The following is a 19,405-nucleotide window of genomic DNA, read 5'->3' as shown; positions in this document are numbered from 1 at the left end:
CCAAATGCAGCACTTCCCAGTGAGGTCCAGGGGAATGACGGCTTGATTAGTAAGGATCCAGCATTTTACTCTTGTTTTTCAGGTTACTCGGAATGTCTGTAGGTACAGAATGAACATTGAGTGTTGGTGATTTTGTCCTTATTTTATGTATTATAGAAGGATGCTTTTATGCTGCTGGCTTTGAATCAAAAGAAAGAGGACTTGAGTGATAACCAGAGCCTAATCCCCCGGCTCCTTTGTAAAGAATGGGAAGGAGAAAGAGAAGAGGAAAGGAAAAGAGAGATTTCTCCTGTCAGTGATCCATAAGATTAACTCAGCCGCTTTTAAACCAACCTCTGAGTCTCATGTTCCACTCACCTCACAGGAAGCTCTAGGAGATATATCTCACTAGGCTAAATTTAGTACTTGTGAATACCTACCTCTGCCACAGACTATCAAACACTCTTAATTGAGAATCTATTTTAGAAGGAAATTCTCTCATTATGAAGCATGAATGCTGAGAGAGCAGTACAAATTACCTTTTTTTTAGATGTGTGTGTTCAAATTCAGTCTGATCAGTACAGCACACGGTGCCATTTAATTTAAGTTGAATTAATCAGTAGATTATATTAGCCACATCATTTTGACACTCTATTGGTAAAAACCTTGCCCTGTAAAAATCAGTGGCAAAGCTCTTGGACTTGGTGTCAAGATAACATCGTGACAATAGCTCTTCTTCAAAATTAATGCAGCAAAATAAATTTCTTCTCTCCTCCTTTATCATTCATCAAATTCTGACCCATTGCTGTTTGGACAGACATCCTCTGACTTCTGTTTTCATTTACTGAGCAAAGATATTGCAGGGGTTAGTAATGTAGGTTTAAGACCTCTCTCTCTTTTCCTTTATTTTTGCTGTTGAGCAAGTTGCTTAGTAACTTCACATTTCTGTTAATCCTTCGCAAATTGAGGCACAGCAGAACATGCTCTGAAGCTAAATATTTCAGACTTGAGGGACTCAGTTTCTCCATGGACCACATTCAAATGTGGAGAAAAAACACATAATTACTGTGTTTCAACCATTTAATTTATTTATTTTATATATATATTTTTTTTAATCTCTGCATATCTGCTCTCTTATACGTGTGGCTTTGCTTTTCTGATTCCCCAAGCAAAAGAACTCAGCTATCTGTCAACAGTGTCCTGGGAATGAGTCCACAAGACCGCTTCAAGGTGACTGAGTATATTCTCACAAGCAGTGATGTGATCCACTAGGTTCCACCAGGAAATCTTCCATGCAAAGAGGCATAATCTCTGGCAGCAGCACACTTAGGTCTCTCCTTGGCACTAGACCCAGAGGATCAAGTGTTTCTATCTGCAGAGGACAAGACCCTGATCAGGTAGGGTGCATTAAGTGAGCAGAATAATGCCCTGGCCTGAACATTTAGCTAAGTGAACAAGCCATGAGAAACTGCTGCACTGGTTGTGAGAAGATGCTGGACATAACTGAGCAAGGAGCTGGCGAAAGTTACAGAAAGTACAGGAGGATTGGCCAGCTCACAGGTGGTGAGAAGGAAGTGAAGTGAAAGATATCCAGTGTGCACAAGTAACTGGAGGACTCTTTTTTAAGACATGCATTTTCATGTAAAACTAATTCACGATTAGTAATAATGATGGGTGTGAGGACAGATCTGGGTTCAGAGAGCTGAAGTCTAGCCTTGCTGGAGCTGAAGTTTATAATTTATTGGTAAATAAATGGGCAGAACTCTATCTCAATAACTTGAACAAACATGTTAAGGAATAAAATCATCACAAAGGATCTTAGGGAAAATAATTCAGCTTTACTTATCCATATGAGTTAATTTCAGTCGTGGAGAGGAGTCTGTATGGGAGGATTTAGGCATCCCGTGGTCTTTTATTTATGAGATCTGTAGCGTCTTTTATATTACCTTATAATTTCCATTTTGCCTCAGGTCAAATGCAGATTTCTATAGTGCTCAAAGAACTAATAGTGGGAAAAGTTTCTTTCCAGATTAATCGGAGGTGGTCTCACGCTAGAGACTGTTTATTTTATATATGTGAAACTATGTCTGTAGAACTTTTCTGTTTTCATTTTCCCTTTTCAGTGCTTTAGTTATTTCTGATTTTGTGCCTGCAATTTTGCCATATGCTTGTAAATCACAGAAGAAATATTTTAGGGATTATTTTGGGTAAAAACATAAATAATTTGAATGTTCACTTGTTTATATCTGGGCTTTTAAAAGTTCTTGTAATTTTGATTACATTATCATAACTTGTACTGCATAGTCTGACAGTATTGATACATAGAGCTATAACCAGGCATTTTGTAAGTACTGTATTTATTTTAATGGGAACATACTATTTTTAAAATATGCTTTCAGAGATAAAAAGAAAATTCTCTGAACAGAAATTTGGCTCCACTGAATAGTCTTTTAAAAAGGAATGACTGAATAGTGACATGTGTACCGTTTTTTACTTGTGTAACGTTGAAAGCTTTAGAAATTTTAGCATCATTCATGTTAACACATCAAAGTATTGCTGGTTGAACTCAAATCTCTCTGAAATGCTAATCTGCACCCTTAGCTGTAGTGGAATGAACATACGGATGGTTCTTCTAATTATTTGGAAAAAGAAAAGGGGATGATTTTCTTTAATGATTTCCCCTTCTTTCCATACTGAAAGCAGTTCCAGCTCTTCCTTCCACCTAATTGGATGATTAAAAGATGCCTTTGTCTGGCTTTCAGCTATTGAGTTTTCACTGCAATTTGTTAAAACTTTCTGTCATGAAGCAAGGTGTGAACCCCAGGCTATAGAGGTTTGGTTCATGACTATTTAAAGCCAGAAGTGGGGGATAATTTTCTCATCCCATGTTATTGCACTGATAGCGAAGATGGGATTTTTAGTGTTGAAATAGGAGGATGAGTCTTAGATGCAGAAGGTCATTGAACTGGCATGGACCCCAGGTTTTTAGGCTCCAGGCTGAAAGTAGTCCAGTTTTCCTGAGGATGAAAATGAAAGAATTTGTAGAGACATTGACTTCGCTGCTGCTTTGTGGGGTAAAAAGTGCCCAGAGGAACTAGAGGAAAATAGCCTATATAATAGACCATATTATGGTCCATTTCAAGCATTTTACTTTTTGCTATGGGTAGACCAAGGCTTGAGGCTTTACAAGAACTGTCCTGAAAAATGAGACCTGGTCACCAGACTGTTGGCACACTGCTTATCTGCCTCTGGATTGCAGTGGTGCAGATACTCTGAAATCTCTTTTCCTTGCAGGACTGCATTCAGAGGTGACCTCCAGATAGGAGTGTACGTGCCAGATGTTGAAAAACTTGAGGGATAAGCCTTTTGCTTTTCATATAGTGCTACCAGAGGAATGTCTCTGTCTTGCCTAGGAACACAGCTGAACTGACAGGGCTGGCTGAAAGGGGGCTGTGGCTTTGGGAACCCACATCACACTGCCTTTACCTGCCTTCAGTATTTGTAGCCTGGTTACAAGATGTTGCCTTAGTTCAGCCCTTGAGCAATAAGAGCAGGAAGGAACTGACTTGATTTCTTCTGTCTTGTGATTCCAATACAGAGTAGACATTTATATCTCTTTTGAGATAACCTTAGCCTTGCACTGAAAACTGCATGCCAGTGTCAGTGACACTGCACTACTCCTCCAAGTATTTCCTGTTATTCAGCAAGAGAACCTTTATTTCAGGATTTAATAGCATTTTATAAAATACTGTTGGAGGTTCCTATAAGTATTTTTTAATTAAAATACTTCGTTAAAAATAGCCTAAATTAATATATTTACTCCATCTACTGCATTTCCTCTGAGCTTTGACATGCACATCTCAATTGCTCTCTACCAGTAATGTATTCTGTTCCATTTTTGAGGAACTCCAGTTCTATGCAGATACTGACGAGAATGGGACTTGAGTTCTTGACTGTAAAAAGACTATACCAGTGCTCAGAGAGAGATATTTTGTCGTCAGAAATCAATGTTTTTTTTTTTCCTCTTCATTTCCTATTAACCAGAATATTGTATAACTTGTTTGCTAAGTAAAACTCTAATGAGGCTCAAAAGCTTCTTTTGCCCCATGGAAACAGCTACTTTTGCCTATTAAAACTAAAAATAGGAACCATTACTGATGTAGGATAGATTTTTGGATTTGTTGAAAACGTAATCCTGTGGGCATCTTTAGAAAAACTTTGGAGGAGTTTGCTGTTTATTTTGAATTTGCCTGCTTGAATCTAGGCTTTAGCAATGCTGGAAAAGAAATAGGGGAAGGAAGAAATGGTTAATTAGAAATTAGAAATCCTCTTGTTCCTCTGGAGTGACACTTAATGAAATAACAAGGAACAGTCAAACAGTGGTTTGACTAGATAGGATAATCTTTGTCAGTTCTAACATCAAATCAGTACTGCTATAGGGTAAAAATTATCTATCCTCAGCTTCACCCTCTCCAGTGTGGGGCATGACAGAAAGAATTGCTATCAAAAAGACATTCATTATTATGTATAAAATGCTGTGAGATTCTTGGCTTGTTAAATTTGCAGATATTAAACTGTCTTTTGTTTGGAAAGATCTTGGTTTTTTTTCTTCACAACATGTCTCTCTGAACACCTAGAGCCCTACTAGACCACTAGGGGTACACAAGTACAGTGTAGCACATAATTTCTCTTCTACTCTATTGAGGATATGGATTTTTTTTTTTTTTTCTTTTCATTGTACAGAACGTGTTTAGGAAAGAAAAAAAAAAAAAAGTAAGAATTGTAAACATCTGGTGCATGCTAGACCTCATAGATTTTGTCCAAGTTCTCTTAACGTGCTCTATAATATCAGAAAGTACTGCACTTGAGTTGTGACTGCCCAGGTACTGGAAAATGTTCTATTTTATTTTTCTTTCATTTTGAAATATCATCTCACTCTAAGTGGGTCTGTGAAAACATACAGAAGACTTCATTAGAAATGTCTGTAGGGTTTTTCTTAGCCAAATATCTCTTTTCCTTCTTTTCTTCAGACTTGAGCTTGTGTAAAAGAGCAGAAAGGTTTATTTCCAAATGGTATTCTTGTGGTATGGTGTTACTATGCAACCATAATCAAACCATATGACAGTCCTCCAGATAAACCTTTAGTATAAAGAGCTTTCAAAGCTCCAGGGCAGATTGCTGCTAATGGGATAATTAATTAATTGGAAAATTGGTGTTATTACTTTATATAAACAGCCAAGGGCACCTGGAATGATGTTTGTATTCTCGTTTTTTTCTTTTTCTTCTTGAAAAATATTAATTGAACTCGTTTCCTCATGAAAACAGCATGTGGGAATGGCGATGTGGTCACTGCAGAACACCAGGTATCAGTTTTTGCTTTGCTCCTGCCCGTCGCTCGTTATGGGTACGGGAGCTTTGGGAGGACGCAGCTCCGGGTCGGACCGCTGTCCGTGGTGCTGAAGCTCCGCGCCAGTCTCCTCTCCCCAGGTAGACAGATGCCCCTTGAAAAGCGTTCAGCCCCCAGCAGACTGGGGGAGCAGAGAGGCAGAGCTTCTCCACGGTACTGTAGAGAAGTGTTAGTGGCCAGAAAATGACTGTCGGCTTTTCTTGTCAGTTCTCTTCTTCACAGGGCTCGGCTGTGCACATGCCCCTGGGGGTGAACCTCAGTCCTGGTTGTTTATGTCTGCAAGGAACATTTATAACCCTAAGTTTCTCCAGGGCTCAATTTAATTCCAGTTTAATGTGCACGTGTTTCTGGGAGTTAATTCCCACAGTCTGTACTAACTTGGGGCATGTATTGGTATTGCATATCCCTCTAGTGCTTGTAGGAGGAGAAGAAATGTTAGTTTTTCTTGGGGACTGAGTAGGAATTGCTGGATCTGGTGGATATGCAAATCTGCTTCCATACTTTTTCAGTTTAATCCTGCTTTATAATTGAGACTTTTGATTTCTGTGGGGTTTTTATAGAAGGATCTGTTATACAAATATTAAACTCTATTGAACTCAATCCAGACAAGTGAGAGATGGTCACAGTTTCTCATCTAGTCCCCACTTTTATGTAAAATTCTGCTTTAGTATGCTCAGTTAAAATATTCAGCTTGCATAATTCTTGAATCACCATGGAGTTTAGCCTTCTTGTCCTGTGTTGAGAAATTTTAAAAAATCCAGCAGCCTAACATAAACAAACAACAACAAAAAACAAATGGGTTAGCTTCTTAGCTTCTTTCTTGATCATTAATTCCTGAATGGTTTTGACTGGCAAAGAAAATCCTAAGAGGGTGTGAAGGTGAGGGAATTAAGTTCGTTTGTATCAAGTGTCTGGGTAGGAATCAGCAGTAGAAAGCAAGAGCAGAGAAAAAATTGGTGATTGCACTGATAAAAATACTTTAGGGCTTAAATATTTGTATGGAGTGACTCTGCTGACCCTGTCCTTCTCCTTACTTTGTAGATCATATGCCTTGAACAGAGGTCAAGATTAGCAATAGTGAAAATTCATCTGGCAAATGTTTAAGTGCAGTTCTCATTTGTGCACTTGTACCTGTGCTGCTCAGTCTTCCCATCAAAGAACTACAAATAATATTGAGAACATTTTAGGACTTTGTCTTAGTGGTGTGCATGTGTAGAAATTTTAATCCTATCTTTTGAACTTTATCAATGGAAATACTGTTAGTGGTGTTGTTTTCAAGGAAGAGTGACTGAAGTTCAAAGTCTGAAACTGTACTAATGTATGCTAGATGGCATCTTCTGAAGCCCAAGCCCCATGCAGGCAATCATATCACATAATAAATGACTCAAGCTTTCTGTTAAAAATAGGTGTTTTGTTCCCCATAATACACCGTTTGTTCCAAAAGTCAGCACTTCCAAAGGGTACTTTTTTGCCCTACCTCTTAGAAGTGTTCTACTTTTCATCCTAAATTTGTCTGTGGTGAATTTGTCTTTTCATTCATATTGTTCCCTAGCTAAAATACCTCTTCACCTGCTCTACAGTTTACCATCCTCCCCTGTGTTTTTAAATAATACAACATTCTGCACTAATGAATAGACACAGTAGGAAAATTGTCCAGAAATTTATGCACTGTAGAGACAAATTCACCCTGGAATCTTTCAGAAAGTCATAAATGTTTCTTGCACCTCCAAATTAATTGATTGCTTCTTTGTACGGAAGCTTCTCCTTCCTAAGCCACAGTGAAAATGTTTATTACCAGGTGACCTCAATCCTGACTTTTATGACAAGCTGTAATACTATCAAGCTTCTTTACCTTCACAGTTTCAGAGTTTCTTTGTGTAATATTGCAGTAACCCTTCATACCACCTCTGCTTCCAAACTTGCTGGTGCTAGCTTGCTTTTCATGCTAGCATAATAAAAAGAGCTATCAAGGTTATTAAATTGCAAGCAAAGTTCTTAATGGGCATAAATGATTACTGCCTTCTAGACCAATTCCTTTATCAATGTTGTTATTCTTTGACTACTTTATGGTTCTTAGGAAAATTTTCATTTCCTCTGGTATAGCTGACAGTTCCTCATATGCTAAATTGTATGTATTATATAAGTTGAAATTGAGAGGAACTGCTGTATGTCCTAACTAATAATATAAACGAATAAAATGAATTTAATAGCTCATAGATGGAAGGCTAGCTTGGCAAGAGCTTCCTTTTGTACCCTATTAAATCACAGAAAAGCAGCGGTAACAAACAAAAAAACTGCGTGAATTAAACAGGCCCCTTTGTAAACACTCTTTTTAGAGTTTGTGACATCTCAGCCCACAGTGAAGGCAGACACAATGTGTTCAAATGACTAAATGAGAGCTGGAGGTACAAGCAGCTCTGTCTTGAAATTATTTGACGTGCACCCTTGTTGTTCTCTCACTGATCATGAGAAATTGGCAAAGGAACCTTTGTCTCTGCTTCCTTCAATGCTGGCAAAATTTTAATATAGACTTAGCAAGAATTACCTGCTCTGCTCTTTACCAGAAGTCTGGAAGAATATGGAAGACTTTATCAAGGAGTTCTGTGTTAACAAATAATATTTATTTATTTATATGTCTCCTTATTACAAAAAGAGACACTTATCAAGTGAACACAAGTATAGAAAACTGACACATGTAAACGAGGATCAAATGACAGAAGAAATCTTCTGGAAGTCTGTAAAGCTGATGTAACAGAAGAGGACCTCCTAACTTAAGAAGGACTGTTAATTTTGCCAGTGTAGCTGCTAGGACCAGATCTCATGTATGGATGCTGTTTCGCTCACGAACTGTGGAGGTGATTAAGCATGAACATACAGAGCAGCTTCAGCGCTTTAGGGAGGTTATCACTTTATGAAAGCTAACAATGTTCCTGCTCTGTGCCCATACAGAGCTGGGCAGATTACTGTGAGAGTTCATGGAAGCGCAGTTGTGAAACATTTCTGTGAAGATTTGTTGGTCTGCCTTCAGATCACACATTTTCTCTTGACTCCAGGAAAACAAGGGTTTCAATTAGACATTGGTCAGCATCAGTATGTGTGACACTCTCATACTCTTGGAATGGCAAAACAGTTCTAATGAGACACTTTGCAGTTTCTGTGACCTTTTCTCTTTAAGTATATTCTGTGTGAAATAGACTTACACGCCATTCATGAAGGACTCTGCCATCTAATCTTGGAAATTCTAGACAAGATTAATATTTGCAGTTTTGAAATGAGAAAAGAGGATTTCTTTGGGTTAAAATGCTGAAATACGTTTTCCATTCAGCCCCCTAGTAAATATTATCTTTCCAGGTCTCGGCTTTAGAATACAGCTGAACTGAGGAAACTTTCTGCCTGAAGCCAAAACAAACAGAAAATCATTAACAGAAATAAGATAGGAGCCTTCAAACAGAGAATGAACTAGTTACTGGCTTCAGAGGTGAAGGAAATACATGTAAAGATCAGAGAAAATGCATGAAAGTTGCTTTCTACATCTTGAAATAAAAGAACATTTAAACTTGCTTATAGGTTTCTGTAACTTGAACGTTAAGGTGATCTTGAAGGCTACTTTACATATTTTGTTTGATTTCTATTCTCGCATAGCAAAGCATAAACTTTTTCTCATAGGAATGCAGTGAGGATATTCATTAGATTTGCTCTGCAGCTTTTCAGAAAAACAAAGTTAGTTAAAAAGGTGTTTTTCAAGCACTATGTGGGCACTGACATTATTGTGAGTCTTCTTTCCTAGCATAAACATCAAAACTCCAGTAGGATGTGGGCAGTATGTAGCCTGTTTACAAATGCTCACTGTTCATTCTTCTATGTTTTGGCTTGTATTAGAGACGCAGTCCAAAGCCTACAGAAATCAGCTAGAAGGCTCAGTTTGACCTCAGTAGGACTGAGATCAGTTTTCTCCCAACTAAGTGAAACAAATGTATTTATGAGTGTAAGAAAACAGTTTTGCAGCATTCTGCTTATAAGAAAATAGTATGGTCACAGGGGATGGTGAAAACAGTAGGATTCCTCTTTGAAATCATTACTCTCAAATCCTCCTGCTATTCTGGGTTTGGACTATGTAGAGACAAATAGGTACTATATTCCTCTGGGTCCCCTTTAGCTCAGATACATGAGATTGGACTCCAAAGTGGGATGTAGCATCCCATTTTTTGTATGGGTCGTGGGTAGGTCACAATGTCCGTGAAGTGAAGGATGGTACTTCTGAGCACCTCGGTTACACACCTGCTCTCCCCTCAGGCTGGAATAATGCCCATATTCCAATCCATAGTATAATCTAATCATAAATGTAGTTGCAAAATCTGCACTTACTAGGTTTGAAATGCCCATCCATCAATAAGTATTTGTGGCAGAATGGCTTGGGTCTGAGCAAAGGCTACACAAGGTTAACTCCTCTTTAAGAATAGAGGAAGGATTATGACACACTTGAAATCTAAATTTTTGGTTTGTGTAATCACTCTTCCCATTGTATTGACAGAATAATGGCCTCATAGAAAACACTAGGTTATGTTTTCTTGAGTAGTCAAAGACATTAGGATATAAAATGCCTGTTGTAGTTGTGTCTGAATCCCCTCAGTGCCTTGCAAAACCTTGCGATGTTCCCTGCTTTGAAGTATTCAAAAGCTATTAGGCTGCTCCTTTATCCTTTTATTCTATTTTATTATTTTTCAAAAGTATCTCTAGTGGATGTAAATAGAAACAGTGGAGTTTCATTGTTTTTTTTTTTTCACCAGCAGAGGTCCTGGTCCCAATGTGGTTGAAATGGAGGGGAATAAAGGGAGAATTAGCACAATAAGTAAGAGTCTGATGCTGATGTTTGCTTAAACGTGTGCTCTCTGCACATCTGTCCTGATCTTTTCTAATGCCTGAACCATACAAAACTAATGTGCTGTTTTAGAGAATGGTTTGCATTTGCTGTTTAGCGTGGAAAAGATTAGCATCTACTTAAGGTTAATGCCTAATGAAGGAACATCCCAAATATATTTGCGCAGCTGCAATTGTAGAGACCATTTGTTGTAATTCACTACAGGTGAGCCGTTACAGCTAAGCTGCTTGGGTGCTGTTTTTCCTTTGAGATCTTTGCACGTTTTTACTCTTAAGGATATGTAAACCCCACTGAAAATTCTCACCAGCGATGAGCAAACATTTTAACCCCGTTAGAAAATGAGATTCTTTCTGTTCCATGCACAATGCTCATCTCGACATAACTCCATTCACCAGGTGCGTAGCTGAGTCCCTCTAGCGGCGTAAGCATTCATCTGATGTCTACATGTCATCAGAATTCCATTTTACCGTCATGTTACAGCAGCAAATTTACAGGTAGCTTTTTTGGGTGCTCTGAGGACTGTGACAAAGTGGATCTGGGATTAGATGCTGTGTAGGCTCGCGTTAATGAATGCAAATTTAATTTTAGCTGGGAAGGGCAAGTACAGACTTACCGCAAAGAAAGGGGAATTCTTGAAAGTATATTCAAGAACTAATTACTATCAGTAAGACACACGCAAAGAGCAACGTAATGCTCAGGGCAGCCAATAGGGATAAAAGCTTATAGACAAATCTGTCATGACCTAGTAGTGAAGACTGTTTAAAAACACTGATCTCCACTTAGCTTGTAAATGCGCATCACTCTCTTTCTCACTCATATATTCTCTCTCTCTCTCTCTCTCTCTCTCTCTCTAACACACACACACACGCTCTTGGATTTGCAGAAGCCAGACATCTAGGGCACTTCTTGGCATCCACAGGAAAATCATATGGGATTAGAAAAACACTGCAGTAAGTACTCCCTGCATTAAATGTTTATTAAGTGGCGTGCTGTCAAAACCTAGATTTAATGGTAAATACAGGAGGACTTTAATGGAAATTGGCTGTATTTGATTTTTCCTAGGAACTGCTGAAAGCTGCCTCTCGAGGATTACAACTTCACCTTTTGCTTTTACAGATGTTTGTTTACTATCCATGTGGCAACCTCTGCACAGCCAGTAATTCATTCATTATCCTCACTGATTGAGTGCGAGAGCAGTGCAGTGGTAACTACTTCACTTAGCTGATGGAAGACGACAAAAGGAGGGAAATGATGAATTTGGACAATTTAACCTCCCAGAGCTTCCTCTCTGCAATTCATAGCAATGCCAGCAATTTGTTCTCAGGGCTCCAGTTTGTTCAGTCCTTCAAGCCACTCATCATCCCCTGCTACTCCCTAGTAGTTTTTATTGGTGTCATTGGGAATTATCTTCTTATTTATGTCATCTGCAAAACGAAAAAAATGCACAACGTGACCAACTTTCTGGTAGGCAATCTGGCTTTCTCAGACATGCTCATGTGTGCAACCTGTGTGCCTCTGACTCTCGCATATGCCTTTGAGCCCAGAGGATGGGTGTACGGACGTTTCATGTGCTACTTTGTGTTCCTGATGCAACCTGTCACTGTCTTTGTGTCTGTCTTCACCTTGACTGTCATAGCTGTGGATAGGTATTACGCCATGGTGTACCCATTCCGGAGGAGGCTCACTATCCCTGTTTGTGCCTATATCCTGGCTGCCATTTGGCTGCTGAGCTGCACTTTGGCTGCCCCAGCCTTGGCCCACACTTATCATGCAGAATTCCCAGAGTTGGACTTCTCCATCTGCGAGGAGTTTTGGTTCCATATGAAAAGAGATCGCTTGGCTTATGCTTACAGCACTCTCATCATCACCTACGTGCTGCCTTTGGCTGTCATCTCCCTGTCCTACCTGCGAATCTCAGTCAAGCTGAAAAACCGAGTGGTCCCAGGCAATGTCACCCAGGGCCAAGCTGAATGGGACCGGGCAAGAAGGAGAAAGACTTTTCGCTTGCTTGTCTTGGTGGTGGCAGCCTTTGGAGTCTGTTGGCTGCCTCTGCACATCTTCAACATGATAAAGGATATAGATATCAGTTTAATTGACAAGCAGTACTTCAATTTCATCCAGCTGCTGTGCCACTGGTTTGCCATGATGTCTGCTTGCACCAATGCCTTCCTCTACGCCTGGCTCCATGACAGCTTTAGGGGGGAGCTGAAGAAAATGTTTGCCTGGAGAAAAAAGAAAATTGGACCCGCTACAAATTGCATTATGGCCAGTGTGGTGCTGTAAACACAAGAGCTGGTGGAAGTGCACTTCCTGCAACATTGTAAGTCATTTCCACTTTTAATCAGTTCTGGTTGCTAATGACTGGGGGCTCAGTCATATCACCACACGTCCCATGGGTGACTTCCCCAGCACTTCCAGCCCTTCTGGAGAAGGCGAGGCAGAGATCATATCCCCAAATGTCTTTTTTTCTTTGATGGGAGCTAGAGGCTGTGGAGAACAAAAAAATCCCTTTGTGTAAACTGCAGGGTCCTTCCTATCTTGTTTTCATGTCACTGGCAGCATAGATGTGGGAACAGGGAGAAGCAGTGATGAATACAAGATCTGGATACCCCAGTGAGGGGATTAAATCTTTGGACTGGTGAAAGTTAAGTCTGTGTATCTACCCAAAATACAGTCCCTAGTATAAGTTTCATAGTAAAAGAGTGACAGTATTCCTGTAGATCTCCTCCATTAGGGTCATGATGAAGAACAGCCTCAGCTCTCTGAATTGCCCTTTTACAGAGCTGACATTATCATCATAATATAAGGGCTGCTGGGAGCATTGCTGTGAGATCCCATGGCTGCTGTGTCTTGGGAGCTGTATCACGGCACACAGTGAGATGAGCTGCACTGCTGGGAGAGGGCAAACAAGGCAGGAGTGAAGCTGTTTGGTGAGGTGTGGCTGATGCATAGTGACCGACAGCCAATTAGCAAAGTCACCTGGTAAATTTGCTGATGCTGCCATCAAGGGTGGTCAGACTGGAAAACGTGTGTGGAAACTCATCAAAATAGGAGGATATTAAGATATGCCACAAGACATTGAGTTGCGTGCTTGCCATTGTCTCATATAACCCCAATTTGCTGACCCTTCAGCAAGGTGACCATGTTCCCAGCCAATGGAGATCAGCGTAGCCTTGTCAGACAAGAAGCTTTCTGCTCTTCCCTTGAGGAACAGATTTTGACGTGTGTAATGGGTAATGCTGCCATCAGCTTTGATCTCCAGAGGCAGCCAGAGACCTTGATAGGGCCTTCAAGAACACTTCAAAAGATGGTGGGTAGAAGGGGCTGTTGTCACTGAGCTGTGATGAGCACTGTGTGACCAAGAGAAGAAAGGCTTGTCAGAAAGCAGTGGTAAGTGCTCTCTTTTGAAGGAGTCTCTTGGGAGGAAACAATTTCCTTTGACATTCACCTTTCAATAGAAGAAAGGAGTTAAAAGCTATAATCGAACAAATGATTTCTAGTCTTTTCCTCCTGTATGTACTAAAAATACCTGAGATAACTGATAAGAATCAAGGAAAAAGTTGTGGCACCAGACATCTTTTCTGAAGAGGCTTCTTCCAGCCAGAACATTAAGCGACGTGAGGAGCTGTTTGATATCCCAGCTATAGAAAAAGCACAGAGGCAGTTTTGTCCTTTTTCAGCCAGGCTGAACCTACTGTACCTGTGTGTGGCCAGAGATGCATGTGCTGCCAGGCATGGCAAATAGATAAGGAAGGAGAGAGAAGAAAAAGGTTATGGTTTCACTGGTTTCTAAATGCATTCCTACTGTGAAACAGTACCATTCTGCTCATCAACATTCAGTAAGCTAATCTAGTTAAAAAAATACACAGATGCCAATACACACACTGGGAAAAACATTTGAAATCCCTTTTCACAAATTTCCTTGCAATTTCAAGCCGTGCTTTTGCCTGCAATGAGGAACTGAAAATTAGAAACTGATTACAGCAACACTGAATCAGAGAAGTCTCTCTAAAGTGGGCACTGTTTGCATTTACTCAGTGATTAAGCATAGCTGCTTTGCTTATTGTGGTTTAGACATCTGAATATCTTACTGAAAAATGCTTTCACTGAATTTTGGGAGATCGTTTTCTTTCAAGTTCAGTATGCAGAATAACTGGAGATTTTGAAAAAGGAAAAACAACAACAACAACAACAAAAACAACAGCAAAAAAAACCCACCTTCCAAACAAACCAACCAAATTTAATGAGGTTTCTAGTTTCTGCTTCAGGGCTTTGTAGAAAAGAGCAGTGAGTACAGCACTGAGAGCAAGCACTGAGCACTGACATGAGAAGCTTTCACAACAAAATCCTGAGTTTTGGAGATTTTTCTTTTATGGAACTGTGCTACTTCAAGCTTTTCATTTGTCAATTTGTAAAGGCTAATCAGCAGTGAGATGGTCCTTAATGTTTACAACCCCGTGTGCTAAATACAGACAGCGTTTTATTACAGTGATCCAAAGCGCAGTGGAGTAACTAGAAAAAAAATTGTTAACCACTGCAGGCCATTATTTCTTTCCCCCACACCACGTTTCTACCCCCATTTCCAGGCACCGCAGTTTGGTTATTAATGTTCTCTCGCATGCTAGTGACTGCAGATGGCTGCTGCAAAGGGCAGAAGGAAGCAAACGAGAGCTTAAATTTCTCTGTCTTTTATCTTTAACTCTTACAAATGAGCTTTTGCTATCAACAGTCACTAGAGCTGTGTTCACAGCAGCACCAAGGGCTGCATGTTGGGCACCCTCATGTAAGGGCAGGTGCACCGCACACATGCCTGGAGTTTTCCATCTCCTGTGTTTGCACCTGGGGCTCTGCTGGTAACACTGAATTTGGACTGTCACCTGCAGGATTAGGTTTTGCAGAAACACCCCAAGATGGTCTTGCCTTTAGGTCCTGAGGCTCCTTCTCTCTTCTCAGCAGTCCCATTGGCCACAGCAGTGACTGTGGATATGCTCACACAGCCTCACTTCTGAACCTTGGCCCAGCAATCTCTGCAAAATGTAATTACTGTTTTCTCTGATATCCAGAGTAATAAACAATAATAAGATTTAGAGGCACACTGGTATACTTCTTTAATCCAGTTATGCAAATAATTACAGTAAAAGCCTTCATGTGGAATGTGTTTTCTAATCTGTACCCCTCTCTGGGGAGCTGCTGTGCTCCTCGGAGGGACCAGGGCTCATCACTACAGTATTTTTGGAGCTATAATTTTTAATTACAATTTAAGAAATCATTACATGCTTTGATTTTATAAAGTAGTGCAGTTCTAAACTTGGTGAGCCTATTAAAATTCCCAGCAAGGGTTTTTGTTGTTTCTTGTTTACATTCAAATCCAAGGACTCTCATAGTGAAGGATGGAGCAAGGACTGTATCTGAACTGAAGTGGGTGCTCAACGAGGTGAGCAGAACACTATGCTCCCTGTCTGCTGGATTTCATTCGAGTTGTTTCAATGCACCAAGATAGCTTTGGTGGGTAGATACCTGCATCTGCTGTTTTACAGCAGCAAATACATGCAGCTTATGATGCCTCCTTGGGCTGTTCCAAAATGCCAGTCCCTGGAGAACACCCCTAGGTGTACAGTGGAATTTGTGTACGTGTGGTGTGGTGTTTCCAGGTAGATATTATAAAACATTTACTGTAAGGTTGGTTGTCAGGGCACAGTGAGGACTTTGGACATGAGGGAACATGGAAATGAGAAGATTTTGTTGGGGCTGGACATCTCAGAAGGCTCTATTTATCTTAAACAAGGAGATTAAAGGAGATACAAAAGGAGATAGTGGGAAGAGACAGGAGAGGATGAGATGTCTAGATTAAGAGTGAGGAGCACAGATTAAACCAGGAGGAGTGACAGCTTTACAATTTGAAGCTAGTTCTTGGAGGGACTCCTAGGGCATCTTTCTAGCAAATATACTGCATTTTCAATGACTGCAGATGCAGAAATTCTTGGTGAGACATAAGCTACTCCCTGTGGTCAAACACAGAATTAAAAGATGATGCACCTATGAGCAACATCAAAATGTAAATCAGTATTTGAGCAGAAACAAAAAGACAGGTTATCAGAACAAAGGGCAGTAAATCTGAAATCATAGAATGACAGAATCATCAAGGTTGGAAAAGACCACTAAGATCCTCCAGTCCAACCCATCCCCACCATACCTGCTGCCCACATCCCTCACTGCCACATCTCCATGCTTCTTGAACACCTACAGGGATAGTGACTTCCCCAGCTTCCTGGGCAGCTGTGCCACTGCATTGCCACTCTTTCTGAGAAGAAATGTTTCCTAGTATCCAACCTGAACTTCCCCTGGTGCAACTTAAGGCCATTAATTCTCATCCTAAATCAAGGCATAAGAGCAAAACAACAGTTAAACCTCAGAGTCAGGTAGAGTTGGTCTCTCACAGACCTCCAGAGCAGTCACCAAAGAGTAAAATGTTTGTGAGATGCATTGATTTAAGTTCATTCCTTGTACCTGGGTGAAGGAAATGATTTGTATCAAGTTCAGGAGCAGTATTTGGGGGATGGCAGATTACCTGGGATGGACAGAGGTAGGCCCTGCCAAACAGGACCACAGTGAGTGCCTCTAAGCTGAGAGAGATGGGGAAAGCTGACATTTTTCATACCAGCTGAACAACAGATGCTCTATGTAGTTTTAATTGAGTGAATCTTGCTTGTTGAGCTGGCAATGATTGATCTATAATTAGAAGTCTAAGAGAATGCAGGGTACAGATAAAAGCAGAAAACAGTAAACCTGCAGCTGAGAAAAAATGCCAGTTGGACAGCACTGTGCAGCACATCCATCAATCTGCCCACCAGATGAGAAGAGCACAGACAGAAATTGTGTGCACTTCTGCATGAAGAGCTATAACTCAATTGTTTACCTCCAGACTTCTCCCTCTCACTACCCACTTTTTTTTTTCCTTTCCTCATGAGAATAGTTGTATTCCTCCCTTAAATACTTGTATTCCATCTCAGAAACAGAGATCAGAGCTCTAAAATGGAGATTCTCTTCTGCTCTTTTCAGGAGTTAGACTCAATGATCTTTATGGGTCCCTTCCATTTTGGGATATGCTGTGATTCTATGACTCTCTTTTAAATGCCTCTCTGAAAGAAGAAACAGCCAGTTAGATGTTTCCCTGACACACAGACCGTACATGTGACTATTAGTCATGCAGATCTGCAGCTGGCAGGAGTCTTTCTACCACTTGGAGCACTAGCTTTAATGGTTGTATCAAGTAAATATCCCTCCCCATAGAGTGCATCCTTGTTCTGGGCCCAAAATGGTGCTGTTTAGGTTAGGCTCATGGTTGCATTTAATGAACCTGAATGTCTTTTCCAACCTAAATGACTCCAGAATTCTAAATCCTCCAGTGGGTTTGATCCTTTGTACCAGCAGAGCTGCATCTACTGATCTACTGCATCTAAGGCACCTGCTTGTAGGAATGAGACCTTTCTTTCCAAAACCTGTATCGTACTCGAGACCTTTCTTTCCAAAACCTGTATCGTACTCTCCATCTGAGAAGCTACTACAAATGAGGGCACACCTACAAAAGTAGGTGTGATAGATGGCTTATTTCACAAGGCTTCCTGTTTTGTACATGTTTCTCTGCTCCGTGCTGTCCCATTCCACCTCCAGCCTTTTGAACACATTGATCAACTGAAAAAAAAAACCCAAAACACCAAAACCAAAACCAATAGCAAAAATATAGACAAGAGCCTCCAGGATATTCAGATCCTGGTAGTTGTCTGAAATTAGGAAGCATTGCTTTGGTTCTACCCAGGGAAGGAAATGAGATGTGAGTGCTCTCCACTTCAGGGACAGTGCCATCTGCAGGGGATGGATTAAATGGTTTACAACTAGTGACGAGTCCACCAGGCTGCCTCCTTACAAAGCACTGATGAATTATCCAGAAAGCGAGGTGTCAAAAGCATGAAGCTCAAACAGCCCTCACTGGGAGTTGTGCCTCTCCGGGATCTCTTTGACAAGGAGCTGATAGGGTTGGCTTTCTTGCCTGGTGTGGCTTGCTTTGTCTTTCAGCAGCCTGCTTTGTCAAACTAAGTTAATTAAATTAGTAATTGATATAAATAATAAAACATGCACTCAGGAGCTCCCTGCTTTGTGTCTGGAGCCTCCTGGAAACCAATTTAGGATCACCACTATCAGCAGCTGGGCTTTGCATTCTTTGCATCTTGTTTATGTTAATTAACAGCATTAAGTTGTAATTTTCTCTTTTATTTTTTATTTTTTCCTCTGCAGGAAACACAAAAGAGTGGGAGGAGATGGCTCTAATTCCAACATCAATATTTCCTACAATTCCTACATTTCCATTTGGCGCTGGTGACACTCAGCAGTGAGCAGGGCTGGGGGGGGGGGCAGGTTGGTGCTTTGCAAAGGAGCAGCAACATTACCCTCTCTGCCAATTACAACTGTTGGTTTCCAGACAGGTTGCTGCAATGGCACCCTGTGTCTCACAGCAGCAGCAGGGGTTTTGGCTTTGGTGATGTGCACAGTGCTGAGGACTGGTTCTGCACAGCTGGGGATTCCAGAGTCAGGGGAGCCCATCTGGCAGCAGCTGGTGATGTGATGCTGAGCAACTGGAGAGCTTGCATCTATCTGAGGTGGACCTGCTCTCTCCGTGGCTTCTTAGCCACAGGGAGCTGTGCTCAGTTGCCCCCATCCCACCCATGATAAGGGAGGTGAACTCTCTAGAGGACATGTGGCAGTGGAACGAAATAGCAGCTTTGGCTCATGGTCAAAGGTTACAGAACATCCTACTTCTCCAGTTTGTGTAACCAGCTGCATTTGGGAGGTAACAGAGAAGCAGTGCACTGCACTGTGCAGCATGTCTTTCTAGGAACTGCAGAGGCAAAAAAAAAAAAGAAAAATTAGTATTTTTTGCACTCAAGTAAAAAATAACCATCCAAAGGTTGCATCTGAAACCAGCCAGGGGCTGCATTTCAGCACGAGTGCAGAAAGATCTACTCAAGCCTTCTGGTGAGCACAGTCCCTCACTTGCAGAGGGCCAGCTTAGCTCAGCAGCCTTACTGCATTGCTCCTTACATCCCTCAGCAATATGACAAGTCTAAATAAAGGTAAGTCAGGTA

General features: G+C 40.8%; 1 protein-coding gene and 1 long non-coding RNA gene across 2 annotated transcripts in view; one reads left to right on the top strand and one right to left on the bottom strand.

Annotated features, from left to right (window-relative positions):
* LOC146543890 (uncharacterized) overlaps positions 1-19,405 on the bottom strand; it is a 125,306-nt gene that overhangs the window by 8,979 nt on the left and 96,922 nt on the right. The window lies entirely within an intron of this gene.
* PRLHR (prolactin releasing hormone receptor) lies at positions 11,322-12,548 on the top strand. Its single transcript, XM_085229607.1, has one exon. The coding sequence runs from the start codon at positions 11,490-11,492 to the stop codon at positions 12,546-12,548; it is 1,059 nt and encodes a 352-aa protein (XP_085085733.1). The 5' UTR covers positions 11,322-11,489.

The sequence above is a fragment of the Meleagris gallopavo genome, chromosome 8 (genome assembly GCF_905368555.1).
Source record: "Meleagris gallopavo chromosome 8, MGAL_WU_HG_1.1, whole genome shotgun sequence".
NCBI classification, from domain to species: Eukaryota; Metazoa; Chordata; class Aves; order Galliformes; family Phasianidae; genus Meleagris; species Meleagris gallopavo.
This window is presented reverse-complemented; position numbering and strand designations above follow the sequence as displayed.

Bases quoted from the DNA above. Each gene is read 5' to 3' on its own strand.
- PRLHR (XM_085229607.1), top strand. From the start codon at position 11,490: ATGGAAGACGACAAAAGGAGGGAAATGATGAATTTGGACAATTTAACC.